This window comes from Carettochelys insculpta, chromosome 7 (genome assembly GCF_033958435.1).
Source record: "Carettochelys insculpta isolate YL-2023 chromosome 7, ASM3395843v1, whole genome shotgun sequence".
Lineage (NCBI taxonomy): Eukaryota > Metazoa > Chordata > Testudines > Carettochelyidae > Carettochelys > Carettochelys insculpta.
Window position 1 is genome coordinate 31,750,518 of NC_134143.1, and position 18,848 is coordinate 31,769,365.

General features: G+C 44.3%; 1 protein-coding gene across 1 annotated transcript in view; it reads right to left on the reverse strand.

Annotated features, from left to right (window-relative positions):
• The window catches only part of CDH23 (cadherin related 23), a 549,671-nt gene that overhangs the window by 179,720 nt on the left and 351,103 nt on the right, over window positions 1-18,848 (reverse strand). The window contains exons 15-18 of the mRNA XM_074999481.1: window positions 13,962-14,026; window positions 11,947-12,184; window positions 9,212-9,317; window positions 8,000-8,127 (exon numbers count right to left, since the gene is read on the reverse strand). Coding sequence (XP_074855582.1) covers window positions 8,000-8,127; window positions 9,212-9,317; window positions 11,947-12,184; window positions 13,962-14,026 — 537 coding nt within the window. The remainder of the gene's footprint in view (window positions 1-7,999; window positions 8,128-9,211; window positions 9,318-11,946; window positions 12,185-13,961; window positions 14,027-18,848) is intronic.

The window sequence follows — 18,848 nt, forward strand, 5'->3', positions numbered from 1 at the left end:
GCACCAAATTTGAAAGAAGGTAACTCAAAATTGCACTGTGCAAACTGTGCAAATTATTTCAAGATAGGGAAACAGTCTAAACACAGCCTGTCTGAATGGTTCAAAGTGGAGTGGAAATGGGATTCCAACCCAAAATATCTTTCCCAACTGATTTTTAAGATAAACACATCAGATGAATATAGATTCCTGCTGGCACTCACAACCTTGCACTAGATATGTCTCAAATGGAGCAGAATCCACAGTGGTTTCCTTTTGTTAGCATTCACTCTGGATGTACGTAAGTATCAGCAAAGATGTTAAGAGGAATGTCTATTAATTATTTGCCTCTGCAGAGTCACTGTGACTCTATACAACTGCTACCTTTTCTCTCTTGCTTTCTTACTGATCAAGCTTACAGTTTTTGGAGGGCTGGACTGGGAAAACTTCTGCTCAGTATCCTTACGAAATTCTCTCTCTGATTTAAACATTTTCAGTTAAGCCTGGTTCTGTAAACTGTTTCCCCCCTCATGCACACACACATACACCAGCATTTACTTAGGAGTGTCTTGTGTGTTCCTCCTCCTCCACGTTTTAGAAGGGAGCATTTTGTTTGCTTTGATTTTGTTTCACAGAAGAAAATAATTAAAAAAAAATCTGTGAGTTTATTTCTGTCTGTTTTGCATGTGGACCATTGGCCATGAATCCACTTAGCAGACAAGAACTGTGGTTCTCAAGCTTTCCAGATGAAGTGGGTCTTTGCCAACAAAAGCTTACAATCAAAAATATCTGTTAGTCTATAAGGTGCCACAGGACTTCTCGTTGTTTTTCCAGACTACTGAATCCCTTTCAGGAATCTGCTTTGTGTTGAATACCCCAATTTTCACCTCACTGAAGCACTACTGCTTATGAAATCGGACAGAAAAATGCAAAAATGTCGCAGCCCAGTAGTGCAGAAAAAATTCGCTTAATTTCTCATTTTACCATACAATTATAAAATAAATCAATTGGAATATAAATATTGTATTCACATGTCAGTGTACAGTATACATAGCAGTATAAACAAGTCATTGCCTGCATGAAATTTTAGTTTGTACTGACTGTGCTAGTGAATTTCTGCAACTTGTTGCAAAACTAGGCCAAGATCTAGAGGAAGGGATGTACCGACAGAGGCATTACAAGAGATGTAGTGGAACCTCCATCCCTATCAGTTTTTAAGTCGTGGCTTAACATAGTCATGGCTAGGATAATTTAGTTGGGGTTGATCCTGCTTCAGGCAGGGGGCTGGACTCAATGACCTCCTGAGGTCCCTTCCCTTCCCTTCCCCTCCAGCCCTAGAATTCTATGATTCTATGATATCATTTCAAAAGTGAAAAACAAATACGAGCAGCATCTCTTTCCTCTTTCCCCTCGGAGCAGCACACAGAGATTTTATCATTCGGGGTCACGCTGGCCACTGACACAGGATCCTGGAAGTCATGTTAAGTTTTTATTTAGCACAAAACAAGTTAATCTGATTCCTCTTTGCAAGTGGGAGGGAAGGAATCATACTTCTTTGAGGGAAAAAAACCTTACTGCAGTGTTGATGAAAAATGCCATTTTTGTAGCAAGTAAATCCTACATCTCCAGGACAACCGCGGCACAGACAGAGGCAGTGCCATTTTTCCCATACTGCCCCACTCACCTAAATATGCAAGGTATGTCTACACAGCAGCCTGATTTTGAAATAAGCTATTATGGAATAGATATTCCGGAACAGTTCATTTCAAAATAATGCTGCTACACAAAAAATCATTTCGAAATAGCATAGCATGTCTACACACAACAGAGCCTATTTCAAAATAGAGCCACTGGATGCACTATGGCTTTTCTTTTCAAAATAGGCCCTATTCCCTATCTATACAGCCCCTATTTTTAAATAGGTGCTATTCCTTGTGGAATGAGATTTACCTATTTCAAAACAAGCCAACCACTATTTCAAAATTATTTCAGAATTGTGGTTGCATTGTGTAGAGACTAGCAAAGTTATTCTGAAATAAGGGCTATTACCTCAAAATAACTTTGCTGTGTAAACCTACCTGCAGAGATCACCTGTAATGGTGAGAGAGTAGTGCAAAGTCCAAGAAAAGTTTGACTAAAAAAACTCTGCACCATTTGTGCTTTGGATACTTGTCTAATAGTAAGAGAAGATCATGGACTTATTTCACTATGGCTGCATCTGCACTAGCGAGTTCTTATGAAAAAAAAAAAGCCAGGCTTATTCCAAAAGAACCCGCAAAGCGTCTACACACAAAATGTGCTTTTTCAATCTGAAATCGAAAGAACGCAGCACTTTTTCTGGTGGCCATCTTCCTCTCCCAGATGAGGAAGAATGCCTTTTTCCAAAAGAGTTTTTTGGAAAAAACACATGTAGATACGCTGGCAGCCCTTTTTGCGAAAGTGCAATCCTCACGACACTGGATTTTTCAATCCCCAGCCTGTTCTTTAGAAACGGCAGGGGCTGTGTGGATGCTCGCTATTGAAAGAGCAGATCCATTTTTTGATCTACTTGTGTGTGTGTGAAAGTACTCTTTCAAAAAAGAAGTATTTTTGGAAGAGGTCTTCTGGAAGAACTTTTGAAAGATTGCTGTATTGTAGATGTCGCCTATGGCTGTCAAATGTTAAGGAATAACTAACCTGTGCCAGGTTGGAATCATGAAACAGAAGTGACCAACTTGGAGACCTGAACAGCCCCAGTGCACTGAGCTATCCAACCCCCTTTTATGTTTTCACGTTTTCCTCTAACTTTAAAATGGTTTAGCCCAAAATTTCAAAAAAGTGGACAGCATTTTGAACACACAGCTTAAGGCACACTGGTCTAGTTTTCAGAGATGCCGAGTACACACAGCTTCTATTTCTTCATCTGAAATTTTGGGTGCTCAGCACTTATGAAAACTAGATAGCAAGGAATATCCACTTGGGATCGAAAATCAAATGGCCAGTTTGGAAAATTCTGTCCAGCATGTTTGGTGATGAAATATAAAATCATAGAAATGTAGGTCTGGAAAGGACCTTGAGAAGTCTTGGCAGCAGGATCTTCCCAACTGGTGTTTGTCCAAACAAGTGGTTCTCAAACTGGGGGTCAGGACCACTAAGTGCATTGTAACTCCATTTCAATAGGGTTACTAGTGCTGGCTTAGACTTAAGGGGGATCGGGGCCAAAGCAAAAGCTGGAACCCCACTGCCCAAGGCTGAAGACTGAGGGTTTCAAGCCTGCATGGCTGGGACTCAGTTACTGCCCCCACCTTTTGGGACTTAAGCCTTTAGACTTCAGCTTTGCTATTCTCTTCTCCCCACCCTCCAACAATGGTGCTCAGCAAGGTTCAGGCTTTGGTCCCCAGCCTGGAGTTACGTAGTAATTTTTCTTGTCAAAAGGGAGCTGCAATTCAATGACGTTTCAGAACCCCACATCTCAGCTGTTCTTGAAGACTTTCAGTGATGGGAAGTCCCTTTGTAACCTATTCCAGTAACTAACCATCCTTAAAGTTTGAAAATTTTTCCTAACCTAAATCCCCCTTCCTGTAAATTAAGCTGTCCTCTTTCTAACAGCCCTTTACAAAGTTGAATACTGTTATCAATTCCCCCTTCAGTTTTCTCTAATCTAAACTAAACCTACCCAGGGTTTTTTTCTATAGCCTTTTACTTTATTACTCTGCTCTATGGGCATGAAAATGTAATGTAGATGGGGGCCTTTGGAAGCACTTTTTTCCTAAAACCAAACAGGAAGAAGAGGCTTTTGAACTGGGGGGGCGTCCTTTCGAAAGGCTCCTGGCTATATGGGTGGCATGTGTTCCAAAAGCAGCACTTTTGAATCGCTTGCAGGCCCTATTATGCTAATGAGCTGCTGCATATTTACGTCAGCACCTCATTAGCATCTTCCAAACTGCTTCATTAACATGTCCCCTCCAAAAGGAGGGGGCACATGTAGATGCACTGGTAGTGTTTAGGAAAGGGAACTCAGTAACAACCTTTCCCATGGGGGGGAAGGGGAGGTGGAACTGAGTACCTGACGAAGGATGGTGGAAACAAGTTAAAAATGAGAGATTATGGAATGAATTCCCAGCAACCCCCAGAAAACACATTCTGTTATCTTTCACTACTAGGTTTTCTGCACTTTCTCCCAAATCACCTTGTGCAGACCAGTGTTGGAGACTGAAAAAAGCTACTGGTCTGAGCAGTATGGGAACTTCTAAATCCTTCAAGAGAACTGCTTCACTCAGACAGTGTAGAAAGAGGCCCACTTTCTGTCCACCACCCAGCCCGCTTCTTGACTCATTATATTTGCCTCATTGGCTTCAGATAAACTAATTTAAAATGTTTCCCTACCACTCTAACTGCTTTACCAAAGGCTCTATTCCCCTTCTCAAAGCAAGCAGCCAGTGCTAGCATCCTCTCTTAAGGAGAGACTTTGTCAGTCACCAGAACCTCTTTATTATATAGTTAGAGTTACTGGCTCACTGCACAAAACGATGTCTAGAATGTCAGTGACGGAGAGCTAGGCAGAAACTTATTAGTGGTGATATTTCCTGGGATTCTGGCATCACACTTGCTATTAGTTCTAATTCAGCGGCTCCCTCTACAAAAGCTTATTGTCCCCTAATGGGAAATCTACAAAATGAGTTTGACTTCTTTATTAAAAACCAACAAGCAAAGGATGAAAAAATGTATCTCCCCCCACACACTCAGTCACTCTCTTGTTCTGTATTTTCTTTTTCTTTTTTTGGTCGTAAGTGCCATTGTGAGCTGCTTCATCATCATCATCTTTTTTTTCAGTTGAGAGAAAATCCCTTTGGTTGAAAGGAGTGAAAGTGACAGCGACTTAAAAATCACCAATGTACAAAATCAGCCAGAAGGATTTGACCTTTTCAAGAGTGGTCTTTAGACAGATGTGATTACACTGCCCATAGAACAGCCAGGGGAGGAAGTATTTAGCCATTACTAAATTCCCTCTGTCTCCCTCTTATTCTCCCTATAATAGTATAAAGAGTTGGGGGAGGGGGAAGGAGAAGGAAGAAGTCGCTCAGTTCTTACAGCAATGAATTCCTCCATCTTCTGGTCAGTCAGCATTGATGCCACTTCCCAGCAAGATAGATCACAATAAGATGGAAGGGTTATCAAGTGAACAGACTCCCATTGCAGATCCCTTCCTCAAGCCTTTGTCACATCACAGTTGGTTGCAAACTGACAATCTGATCTAATCCGGCAGAACATTTATAAGCTAATTCCCCCATCAGCACACACATACCATTTCTGAGAAGATCAGGGTGCAGAAGGCAAAGGAAAGCATCTGGTGGTACATCACAGCAACCCAAATGTTATTCAGCCAAGACAGCTGAATAAAATAAAATAAACAACTGACTGTGACTGATTCAGTGACTGATAATTTCAGGTGCTGGAAGTGCTAATGCGCATTTGATATTCATGTCAGAATCCGGGCCGATAGGTTTCAGGCACCTTTAGGTCTTTAAAAATGAAGCAAGTGGAGGAAGAAAAAGAAAAAGAGCCTTTATTAATTCTCTTGAATTGTGCAAAGATGGAAATGAATGAAGTCACTCTTCTGTCAGATATCTGCTCTCCTCACCCTGTTCTAAGCCCCGTGTGCCATGGCTTTGCAAGTGAGTCAGCAGTAGAGTCTCCCAGGGCTGCCTGTCAGATTAGTTGGCATAAGGAGAAAAGGAAGACATTACTCTTACCACTCAGCTCCTGGGGTACTTTCAATATGAATTCCTTATCAGGTGAATGCCTCTATCCTGCACCCTGCTGAACGTACATCTTCTATTTCACTCATACCGAGTGCCCACAGCATGAGTAATTGAGAGAGTTACAGGGTATGGAGGATACACCTGGGGGACATGCAGCAGTTTCTACAAAGATTCAGGTTCCCAAAGCAGTCACTATCAGGTGCTGAATAGGTTGCTGACCCCTAAAGGAGGGGTCAGCAACCCCCAGCAGAGGTCAGCAACCTCCAAGAGTGGTGCGCAAGCCAATTTTCATCAGCACGTGAGGCAGGAGCTCAACCGTGCCCCTTCTCCCTGCTGCACCTGAAAGCCAGGCTGCCTGTGGTATCACAAAAAACCAGCGGATGCTGCCGACAACCACCTCAATGGCAAAGCTCTGCACCTTAATTTCAGTATTAATGAAGTTGTTGTAAATAGGACTACTAGTGACTTTAAAAAGTATCACCGGCACTTGGACCATAAGTAGAGGTCAATAGGTCGAATTTTGGCACTCCGCCTCGGAAAGGTTGCCAACCCGTGACCTAGAGAGTCTATACCAAGAAACAGGTATGGTCCAGTGGACTGAGAACACTCTCTGAGCCAGGAACTATGTCTAACCCTGAGTGATCACAAACTCTTTCTGTAGACTTGGCCAAGATTACTTAAATTCTCAGTTCTTGTTGTTAAAGCTCTTTGAAGACAGGGCTTTATAATTGCTAAGTATATCCGTGATCCATACCCATTCCTCCGCCCCTCCCTTGTGCTCGTCACCCTTCTCTAAGTTCAAGCCATTCACAATTAGGTTTGCATGCCTGGGATTCAATGGCTTTCAGGCGCAGCGAAAGGAGAAGAGAACAGGTGAATGGAGTTCTGATGATCAATACTTGTTTCACTGTTAACATGAGACCTCAGCATGCAGCTAGATCTCTCCACTGACTCACCCCTGTCACTCAAACATACTCAATGTTAGAGCCAGCCTTAGTTTATTTCGGCCATGTCTACACTTTGCCAAAATTTCGAAAGGGCCATGCTAATGGCCAAATTGGAGAATACTAATGAGACACTGAAATGAATATTCAATGCCTTTTTAGCGTGAGCCAGCCAATCATGCACAGCTCATCTACACGGGGCTCTTTTCGAAAGGAGCCCACAAAAATCCCCTTATGCCCATCAGCATGCTAATGAGGCACTGAATATTCATTTCAGTGCCTCATTAGTATTCTCCGATTTGGCCATTAGCATGGCCCTTTCAAAATTTTGGTCAAGTGTAGACACAGACTTAGTCACCAGATTTCAACTCTCTCTTCAAAAGTACTAGAATGTGTAGCAGAGTATACCGTAGGCCTCTTAGCTTGGGGTTGCAAAGCATTTGAGGATATTGGGCACTCTACCTAACTTTCAATAACTGGGTTCCTCACTCCCTTTCTCATGTGGAAAATCCAGCCCTGAATAACTAATTTTATCATGTAAAGGAACTCCCTCTCAGCAAGAATTTTTTCACTTGCTTGTGGCTCACACCAAAACCAGTTTGCAAATGGATTCCTTAGTTCTGCAAGAGAAGATTATAAACAAAAATTATTCCAGAGATGGGCATGTACATCCTAACATCAGTGACTAATCCAGTCTGGTACAATACTACTTCTCAATTCGAAGTGCAGAGTGTGGGGGAAAGTGAATTTTGTCTTAAAAAAGCACACACACATTTGAGAGGGAAAGGAATGCTATTTTTTTAAGTTGCTGGAATTTCAAATGCTGAAGAAAAGAATGTATGTTTGTGAAAACATACTTACATTGTTATACAGATAAATACAACATATATACCGGATTGTGTGCATATGAATTATTACATATATACCAACAGGTGCTGCGTGATCTTGCTCTCTGCCGTAAACACCAGGTGTTACCTTTACAACAAAACACTGCAAGTCAGGCCTCCTGAGCATTACTCTGGTTCTGACACTTAATTGTTCCATGGGCTTTGGCAGGTTACTTAACCTGTATCATATTACATGTGCAAATCATGAGCAGAATCTCGGTTCTTATTTCAAGCTCTAAGATCCTTGGCTGAGAGAGGCCAACTGAATGCAAAGCATTATTCTTACTAAAGCAGAAAAGTGTCTGTAGAGTATTGGCATCAAGCATGTGGACATACTCATCTGGCAGTGCCAGTGCTACTAGTTATAGGTATGCTATGGTGAGAATGTCCTGCTTGAGGTAGGATTGGTAGGGAGGAGAAGAGTACAATGGCAGGACCAGCTGGTACTTACAAACACCTCTATGGTGAAGGGAACAGTGCTGTTAAGTGGTGGGATGCCAGCATCCTTGGCCATCACGGTCAGATAAATAACTCCATTAGACAGTTGCTCATAATCCAGAGGACGAGTCACACTTATCACTGCAATGGAATAGAGGACTGGAGTAAATGCAGCTGGTAGTAGCCCACATAATGGATACACATATACCCAAACTCATGTATTTATGCACACACTGAACAGCATCAGAACAACTCCGTCTGGTGCACTCCATGTAGAACTTGTCTATAATAGGAAACTTTGTGAGTTTTCATTCCTTTCTGGTATAACTGCATTTGTGCTACCACTGGCAGCAGCTGGTCACACTGCTTACAGTGGCAGAAACCTGTCCACTCTGCAGTACCCATGAAGGCTAACACTGGTGCAGTTGTTCCAGTGCAGACAACCACAAGTGTTCCCAGGGCTGATGCAGGGCTGTCATTTAGTAAGTCACAGAAGCATTTACTGTGAGTCAGCCTCTCTCACTCACTGGAGTCGTAATCTGCCATCTTTAGAGCAAGCACCAGCTCCCACCCCTGCCAGTAAAGCAATTGAATTTCTTAGCAGACCCGCCCTGACTAAGGCCAAGTAACAAATGCTGCAGGGAAATCTCAGTTCTGAACTCCAAACCTGAGATACCTTAAAGGAGCCTAATTTGTAACTTTTCTGGTGAGGCAGGGACCCATTTTCCAGGAAAGTGGCCCAAGCTGGGAGTCCAATACCTGAAGTACTCAAAATCAGTATCAGAGGGGTAGCCGTGTTAGTCTGGATCTGTAGAGCAACGAAGGGTCCTGTGGCACCTTATAGACTAACAGAAAAGTTTAGAGCATGAGCTTTCGTGAGTTAACTCACTTCTTCAGATGCTCTGAAGAAGTGAGTTAACTCACGAAAGCTCATGCTCTAAACTTTTCTGTTAGTCTATAAGGTGCCACAGGACCCTTCGTTGCTCAAAATCAGTAGTCACCTCCCAATGTCTTGATTGATTCTTCTCCTGACACCAGGAGTCAGAACAACACTAGACAGCTTGTCCACACAGCACCTTCCATATGCAGCCAATGCTGCAGACTCCACCCCAGGCCCAAACAGAGGTGCAGTGTATATAACTAAGCCACCTTTCCCACCTGAGTGCCACTTGACCTCTGGAAGCCTCATGGAGCACCCTCCCTGTCAGTGCCCAGCATTGCTCACCTCCATATCCTTCAGAGACACTAATCTCAAAGGAACTTCGGAAGGCAGATGCTTGCATGATGCTGTAGGTGATCTGGTTATTTGGAGGGGAATCTTCATCAGTTGCCTAAGTTAAAACAGGAGGGGAAAAAAGAAACAGTATTACCTTATAAAGAGAGATGCCGTCTCTGAGAAATGCTGCAGCCTCATACACTGAGAAAAGAAAGCAAAGCATTTTGGAGACAGGAGGGGAGGAGAAGGGGTTAGCAGGAAATGAACAAGGGAGGGTGTAGTAGTAGTAAGGGAATGGACATCTGTCAGTGGACTTTCCTAAGGTTATACCAGCTTTCTGGTCATAACTAATTCTAGGTGGTGAGTGGCAGTGGGGGGGTTCTGTCGCAGCTCTGTCTGTAGAAACAAAAAGCAGTCAAGTAGCACTTTAAAGACTAGCAAAATAGTTTATCAGGTGAGCTTTCGTGGGACAGACCCACTGCTTCAGACCATAGCCAGACCAGAACAGGAGTCTGTCCCACAAAAGCTCACCTAATAAACTATTTTGCTAGTCTTTAAAGTGCTACTTGACTGCTTTTTGTTTTGATAGTGTATAGACTAGCACGGCTGCCTCTCTGTTACTGTCTGTAGAAGGATGCCCTCTTTAGGCTATGTGAAGAACGCATGCATGTCTCGTTACTCCGACCTCACCTCCACAGGTGCTGTGCAGAGTGTCTTTTTGGCAGCCTGGTGCTCATCTTCTGGCTGGGGCTCCAGTTTCCTCTCTCTGTCCAAGTGACCACACAGCCCATGGTCAGCAAAAGGTCTTAATCAAAAGAAAGGCAAAAAGCCCTCGCAGGTAGCTGCCCCCAGCAGAGGGGCTTCTCTTGCTTCCGAGTGGCTTGGAAGTGTCAATGGCCACTTCAGAATCCTCTGGGCTCCAGTGCAATCCTCAGTCCTTTTCCCCTGAAACTCCGGGGTTCTGTACCTTCCTTCTGCAAGGGCAGGGCCCCGCAGCCTGGGAGCCTTCCCTCTCAGTCCTCTCAGCGCAGTTCCCTCTTTTAAACTCCTCCTCCAGTCCTGCCATGGTCTGCAGGTGTGACAAGAAAGGGCCCCCCAAGTCCACAGCAGTTCCTTAACGCATTCCACACTAGGGCCAAGTTTATACACTGCATCATAGGATCCCTTACACTGTAACAAACACAGGCTGAGTTTCCAATGTCTGGTTTCTTCTGGGCTATCCTTCCATCCTCATGCTTATGCTAAACATCCTTTCCTTATCTCACTTATTTGTGCCTTGGATAATGTACCCTCCTTTCTTCCGGATTGCTTGCCAGAGTTTGTGAGGGCAAGACAGAAATACTCACTAATGATAGACACCACCTTGCTCCATGAATTGGTAAGCAGCTGTAGCTGACAGGATTTTAAAACAATCATTTCTCTTCATATCTCTCCTCAGAGAGAAGAGTCACTGTGTGTTAAGTGACTCCTCTTTACTCCTTGCTTTGCTCACTCTTATAAGGAATAGCCACTTAGATCTAAAATACCTAAGAGATGACCACAATGCTCTTACAGCAGTCACAGCCCGAATTTACTGAAGACAGATACCAGCTCAGAGAAAACTTGCAAAAGGCCTATTTTATTCCTGTCGTGCTCAAGGAGACAAGTGAGTTCCAGCCTTCCTTTTTTTAAGCAGAAAAAGCTTATGATCCGATCAACAACAAACTGCTCAACTCCCACAGGCTTATGCAAATTTCATCAGGAAAAGATCTGATGATGATGAAGATGAGTTTGCATTCTGGAGCAGGCTTTGCTCCTGAGTATGGTACACTCCAGGTGTGGCTCTGGCCATGAGACAGCTGGGAGGGAAATTCCTGCAAGTCTCATCTTTGCTAAGCCAGGCCTGTCTACGTTTGTGGAGCTTGTCAACATATGTACAGCTTGTCATGCCCCCAATGAATTTTGAAGTTGAATAAGCTTGTGTCAGATTTCAAACCTATCAAAATGGAAATTCCACTACATTTTCCTTTAGCAGAACATTTCTGTCCTTCTCTAGCCCTGTATTTCACAGGAACTCCCAAGTGATGGTTACACAGACACTCAGAAAGGCAATTCAGGTCTCCCAGCCTCGCACACTGTCTTCTCTTTACTTAGCTGCATTCATTAGCATCTTTCCAATTCTGTCACAAAATCCAGAGAGTCTTCAGGGAAGTCCCAATTACTCAGTGTAATAAAGTCTGATACAGTAAATCCTGCACATGTCCAAGGAACCCAAGGTGGGAGGAGGAAAGAGGGACAGGGGAAAGTAAATATGGTAGCTAGAGCAGCAGAGTCAGTTAAGTTTCACAATAAGGAGTAATTAAAGCATTCATAGGAGCAGATGGCCTGAAATTCCTTCTCATTCTGCCCCCCTCTCCCCAATATTCCTGACCCAATAATACTCCAGTTTTGTTGCATCCATAACAAGTTGGATTACTGTTGCTAGCTCTGCAGGGCTTCTTTGAGGCACAGTAGCATCACCCTGGCTTTCAAACAGGAGGGGATGACAGAGCAGCGTTGAGCCGACGAGAAATTAAAAGAAGCGTGAAGAGGAGAAAAAAGATGGACAATGCACTTTATGCTGTTTCACTCCTCCTCACGGAGCATCTGACACTCACCTTAGGTGGGGAAATCCTGGATCTCGGGTCTCCCTAATAACACTGATCACTGTGGATCCAGAGGAAGGGAAACAGAGGAGAAAGTCAAGTGGTGCTCCCATTTCTTACCCTGAGACGAACCACCTGAGAGACTGAAGGCTCATTTTCCCGGAGAGCTCCCAAATAGGACTCTTTTTGGAACGTGGGGACATTATCGTTGACATCCAGAACATTAATCCTCACTCGTCCTGTGGTCTCTTCCCCACCTCCATCCCTGGCAATCACAGTCAATGTGTAGCGCTGCGTCATTTCAAAGTCTAACCGGGCAATCAGCGTGATCACGCCTGTGTCTTTATCCAGGGAGAACCTGACAAGCAAATAAAAGAGGGGGAGCAGAGGAGTTACCAAATAAAACCTTCACTGCATGCAGACAGGAAACAGCACTGTAAGAAAAAGGTATAAAAAGTGAAATTGGAAAAGGTTTTATGCTGTACGTATCATCTCACTGGTTCCGTCTGACCTCAACATTTTACAGTATTACAGCCTCTTCTAACTGAGGATCTCATGGTACTTTTCAGACACCAATTCACCCTCAGCCTCTGGGTGGTCGGAGTTATTTACCCCATTTTACAGACCGAGCAAGTGACATACCAGGAAAGTTAAAGCCAAACTCCTGAAGAACCTGAGGAGTGAAGAGGTCAGAGACAAAATTTTCAAACTCTGGCAATCGAATCCACATATAAAACACTTAAATAAGCAACTTGATTTTCAAATGGACTTCCATTTAAGGCAGTGGAAGCAAACCTGGGAAGAATTTTGCCCCTTTTATGCCTTAATTCAATACTATATTCCTTCCAGTCTAGGAAAGGATTCCTGGTCATTCATCCTTGGCATCATGTAACTGTCATGCAAGTTGCTATCAGCAGGGCTGACAGCCACTGTGGACCCTGGGGCCAGGTGTGGCGGGGGCCATTAGGGCCCAAGAAGACAGATAGGGAGGGAATGAGGCAGCTAGCCCTTAGTGCTACCTGGGCTGCAGTGTATCCCCCTCCCCCAGAGCTTGAGGCACAGCACTCCAACACTCCAGCAATAACTCAAATGGACCCACAGTTTCAGCAGCTGATGCAGTAGCAGCAGACAGGAACCCTGGGCCCCTTTGAATCATGGGCTCCAAAGGCAATTGCCCTGCCCCCTGCCAATGGGCCTGTTTGTTATTAAATATATGTGCTAGTCTCAAGAGACATACTTGTGCAGCTGGATTCTGATTTAGCAAAGCAATTGAGCATGTGTTTCTCTTTAAGCACAGGCTGAAATCCTGTTAATCTTGCAAACCGTAAACCTTCATCAAGTGATTCAGCCAATAAATTGTGGCTGAACAAGAGCCTCTCGTTTGGATAAATACCAACACCTGATTTAAAGACTCAAAGTGGTGTACAATCCATCACATCTCTTGGTCAACTTCTCCAAAAGAGAACAAACCTTGTTGTTACATTTGCACTTTGTTTCTAGTTTGGCTATGTTTAGCTATGGGTAATGTTATACCTTTCTCTGATACGCTAAATCTCAGTCTAGTATCAGAACAAATTTCTGTGTAGGTACTTGCAGACTCTTGAGTCTTTTCTTTCATAAACTAACTAGAGTTTGGCAAATCTCTCATTGTAAACTGTGCCTGTCAAACCTCAAACCACCGGTGTGGCTTTTGTCTAAACTGTCTCCAATTTTTCATTATCCCTTTTCAAGTATGGAAACCAAAACCAGACTCAGATTTGAACTGGCACAGATGCTGGGAGTGGCTTGAATAGTACCTGCACTTAGTATAGGGTTGATCCCATTGAAATACATGGCAGTTTTGCTATTTTTCTCAACAGGAAGTAAGCCTGGTATGATCCAGCACTAACCACTGTCTCAAATTTATGAGCACCCAAATCACAAGAGAAATGGCAATGGAAAACAAGCCCTGTAAAAACAGGAATAAGCTTTCTACTGGGGTCATTGTGCTACCCCTCAGCCGCTTACAACAGACTCACTCTCTCAGGGAAGGCTTCACAGATTAAAGTTACCAACACTCCAATTTCACAACTTCATGGCAAGACTGAAAGGTGACTTTAAAGGAACTGAAACAATCTGAGAAGTGTCACACTTACCTGTCAGGATCATCACTGAAAAAATAGCTGACTTTCCCATAGGTGCCCACGTCACTGTCAGTTGCCTAAAAAGTTTAAGTACAAAAGGCATATCAACAACAAAGATGATTACAAGAAATTTCAACATAAAAAGTAAATTCTGATTAAGAAAACCTAGAAAAAATCTGTAGGAATTCAACCTCTTCTACACACAGGTGTTGTGCTGTGAACAGATAGTTTATTTGACATTCTTCCAGGTTACCTATATGTTCTCTGTTCTCTACAATGTCGCAGAGGGGCTGGAGGTGTGGGACGTTACAGTCTCCCTAGGACTCACTCTGAGGGCATAACAATTTAACTCTGCTTTTCTGATCCTATAAACTGCCATGACCACTTATAGCAGGAACTGCAGCCAAAATCCATTGCAAGTGGGTATACAAATCCAGGGCTGCTCTCTGCCCCTTCACCTTACAAGTGAATTAATAGGCTAATATCAGTGTAGATTTTGTTAGCTGACATTTTTCATCTGACAAATCTGAGGCTCAGATATTTTTGCTTTCCTGAAATATATTCTGTGTATGTCCCTGACTCAGAGTCTGCCCTAGATAACAACACTCCATCAAATCCTGTTTACACCACTTCCACAAAACTTTAGCAGTAGGAAATGTTTCGCATAGTCTAACTTACATACCAGGGTAACATGCAGTCCGCTGGCACCTTAGAGATTAACAGATTTATTAGGTCACATGAATAGAGTGGAAGTGGGTTTTACCCACATAAGCTCCTGACCTAATAAATTGGTTAGTCTCTAAGGTGCCACAGAACTGCTTGTTATTTGTGAAGCTGCAGACTAACACGGCTACTCCGTTGAGACTATTTACATACCAAGAGCAACTAGCATGGTAAGAACACACAAAAATATATCTCTGGACAGTGAGACAATAAAAGCCAAAGAACATTGAAACGAAAATTAATACGGTAATTGTGAAAGACCAGTTGCTTGAATTGTACATGATGCATTCCTGTAGAAGAAAAGTAACATACAAATCCACACAATAACAAAGAGCAGTTACCCTAACATGGGATGGTGAGATGAGGGGGCAGGGTGGATATGTTTCCCAGGAAAACTGCAAAACCCAATTTGCCCCAGGAAGGGAAATATATGTGGCATTTACAGATGGGACTCACAGCTCATATAACTGGCATCAACCAATCCTCAGTGAAAAGTAGGCAAAAGGGCATTCCAACACACTGCATCCTTAGACCATACACTCTCCTAGTTCTTATGTTCAATGGCAATAACCATTGTCGCCAGCTACAGTCAAGTGAAGATGCTGCAGTGTCAAAATAGAAACCGAGGCACAATTTTACTATTTACTTAGTGCTGACAATAGGGTTAGGACCGTACATAACACAGAAACAAATACAGACTCTGATCCAAAGTTCTGACCATCCAAAATAAAGATACTACAGGAAATCCTGAGAAGGGAACAATTTAAAGCTCTGATTTTTACACTAACCCACTTTACTTGGGCTCAAATGGACAGAAGTCAATGGAGAATACCAACAGGCATGTACCACAGCAGAGTGGATCATTCTGTATAATTTCTGTCATTTTTGTTTCTTATTCCCCAAGCTTTTCAAACAACTCTCGTGTCCTATAGAGACCCTGTAGGTAGGTCAAGCACGTGAAATCTGGTTTTCTCTCATCCCAGATCTTACCAACAGGACTGGCGCTCAATGTGTTTTGGTATAAGTCCTTTGTCTCAGTGTTCTAATTTTACCATGATAGCAGGTGGGATCTCTGCAGTTTAACATTCGATACAAATACCTGGTAGAACATGCCGCCATATAAAGGAAAGAAGCAAAATCCACTCATGCATCTGAACTATGAAATCATACCCTGCTCTCTATGAGCAGTGGATGAACCTAGGGCTGGGGGAGGCAAATCCACGGCCCTGCCCCTGCCACCCAAGGCCACCCCCCATGGGAACCACATCCCCCACTGTAGGGGAAAGCCCCCAGCACACCACCTACAAGTGGGTGGCACATGGCGCCAACCTCACTGGCCACAGAGCACAAGGATGGCAGGAGGCCCCAGGAGGGTGGGCAACCCCAGAGTAGGGGGAGGGCAGACAGGTCCAGTCTTGCCAACACCAGAGCAGGGCAAGGAAGGATGAGCAGAGGCTTCCTGGCCCCAGAGTGGGGGTGGGCAGCAGCCCCAACTTAGATGGCCCTGGAGCAGGGGGAGGGCAGGCGGCTGCAGACCACACGGCCCTGGAGCAGGGGGAGGGGCGGGTGGCTGCAGCCTTGGTGCAGCTGAAGCCCAGGAGAGTGGAGGAAGTTGTGCTAAAGCAGGGGGCCTCGGAGCTGAGTGGGCAGAGCCTGGCAGTTTGAGAAGGCATTGCTTCCCTCTTCCTCCAATACCCATTCCAGGGCTCCTCTGATTCCTACTGGAGGCTAGAAGGCTCCTGCTGTTGTAATCTCCCTGCTCACCCTCCGAAGTCCCTTTTCAATCAACAGCTCTTTCAGTACCTGAGGATTAGACAATCAATTGTCCCCCTTAAATTCTGGATGTCACCACTGGTCAGAGCTAAATATTCAGCTGAACCCATCATTTCTTCTCCCTATTAAATGAGTGTCCTGGATCCAAAATGCCAGTTCTCAGACAAGCGGAAACCCACTCCTGAAAAGTGGAAAAGAAGGATGGCTCCAGTGGCTAGGGCCTGGCACTGTGGACACCCTAAACACAGGGCTTCAGTGGCAGAGAGAGGAAATATAAGACTTCAGCAAACCACTTAGTCTCTCATGGCTTCAGAGCTCCTTCTTTGAAACAGTACTATTAGTACTCCTCAACCTCACTGGATAAGTACATGAAAAGCTCTCAGAGACTAGGCTCATAGGAGCCAAATGAGCATCTAATAGGCACAGATAGAATCTTTAGTGGATACTTGAAGTTCCCTGTTTGTAGTAGCAATAGGATAATTATTACAAGTCTATTTCAATGCCCTCATGATCACTTTTTCTGCACTCTTATGTTTCTGAATTATCCAAACAACGGTACACACCATTCAGACTCTGAAAGGCCGGGATGGAAAATGCAATCTCACTACAACAAAAGACTCAAATTATAGAAGGGTCAACTCGGCTTTTTTACAATACCAAGGTGGTGGAAGAGAGTGACATGAAATTCTCGCTGGCTACATCTACGTTACAGCGACCATTCGAAAGAAGCTATTCCGGAAGATATCTTCTGGAAGATCATCTTTCGAAAGAGCGCCTCTACAGACAAAAAGTGGATCAGTCTTTCAATCTGCTCTTTCAAAAGATCGCTCTGCCTTTTTGCAAGAGAGTGGCCATGCAGTCCCAGATGCTCTGTCAAAAGAACAAGCCAGAAAAAGCCGTGGACAGGGTCACATGGCTGTCAAGCCCTTCTGGGGGCCGCAGCCAGCCACTCTCTTGAAGGACCCCTCCCAAAGCACTGGACAAGACCCATGTCGCAGTCCGTGCCTGGACCAAAGTGTGGGCCATTTTATCAACTGGAAGGTGGTGCTCCAAGGCCTGCTTGATACAACAGGACACTTCATGGACATCTGTCACTGCCAAATGCTGGCATCAACTACCCCAAAACAATGTTTTTCATTATCATGGAATGATGACATAAAGAGAGAGAGGCTTCATTGTGGCTGAGAGCAGCCAATTGGCAGGGGGTGGGACAACTGCCCCTGGGCCCAGTGAATCAAAAGGGCCTGGGATTCCTGGCCATCACCACAGCTGCTTTAAACTGGGCCCTTGAAACTGCTGCTGGAGCTCAGGGGTCATGCTCCAGGTGGCACTGAAGGGCTGGAGGGGAGGTAGCGGGGGGATTAACCACCAGCCCCCCCACTTCCACCTCAGGCTCTGCCCCTTCCAGGGGTGCAGTGCCAGCCCTTCCCCCTCAACTCCCAGGCCTAGAGGCTTGGCAATTGTGTCAGCACCCCTGGCTGAGGGTCTGTCTATTCTACACAGCTTTTACCAACAAGGGAGCGTCAACACAGCCCCGTCGCTAAAAGTAACCGCATGTGAATGCCTTTTGTCAGCCAACAGGTGGCTTTGGCTTTGCCATCAGGACAGTGCTTCTGGTGACAAAGCAGCATTCACATTGGCACTTGCTGCAGCAAAACCTGGTCAGCTTTAGGCACCTGTGAACGACATAAGTTTGCAGAGCTAGTGGAGGTGAAGACACAGCCTGGCTGTATGAGAAGCACCTGCTCACCACCCTTTTGAGCTCCATCCAGTGTTCTGAAAGCACAATTATGCAATGCTGCACGTGCCTCTTTATGCAAAGAGGTGAATTTTCTTTATTTAAGAAGCAGTTCGGTTAGGGAACACGGGAGAAAGAGAGACGGAACCTCTAGTGCTGTGTTTTTAGCTCCTAGTAGAATTTGAGGCCTTCCACCGTCAGTAGCCCATCCATGTAAATCGCTGGAAGCTGTGACAGGTTTCCCAAGCTGACCATGGCAAAATAATAGTAAGCGACCCAGCAAAATGTGTAAAGCTCAAAGTGTCATTCTGGGTGAACAAGGCAAGATTTGTAGACATTTTAAAGTCTTTCCTCTAATGAATATATCAAATATGTATGAATGGCAGCAAAGGAAAAGGACCAGAACATTTTATTTTAAAATGAGAAAAGTGGAATAAACCCCCAAAACTATCTTTTTTTTTTCCCTAAATTGAGCCCTTGCTTGGGTTTCTTGGGTTTCTGTAGAACAGGGAAAGGCAGGGGCAGAAATGCATTTCATTTCATAATGTCATCAAAGGGCTGTATTTTGGTCTGATGTGACATAGAAACCATTCCTGCAACATTCACCATTTATATTTCCTTGGTTACTCTTGCCAGAAAAGATGTCCAAGAGCATCATGGGGGAG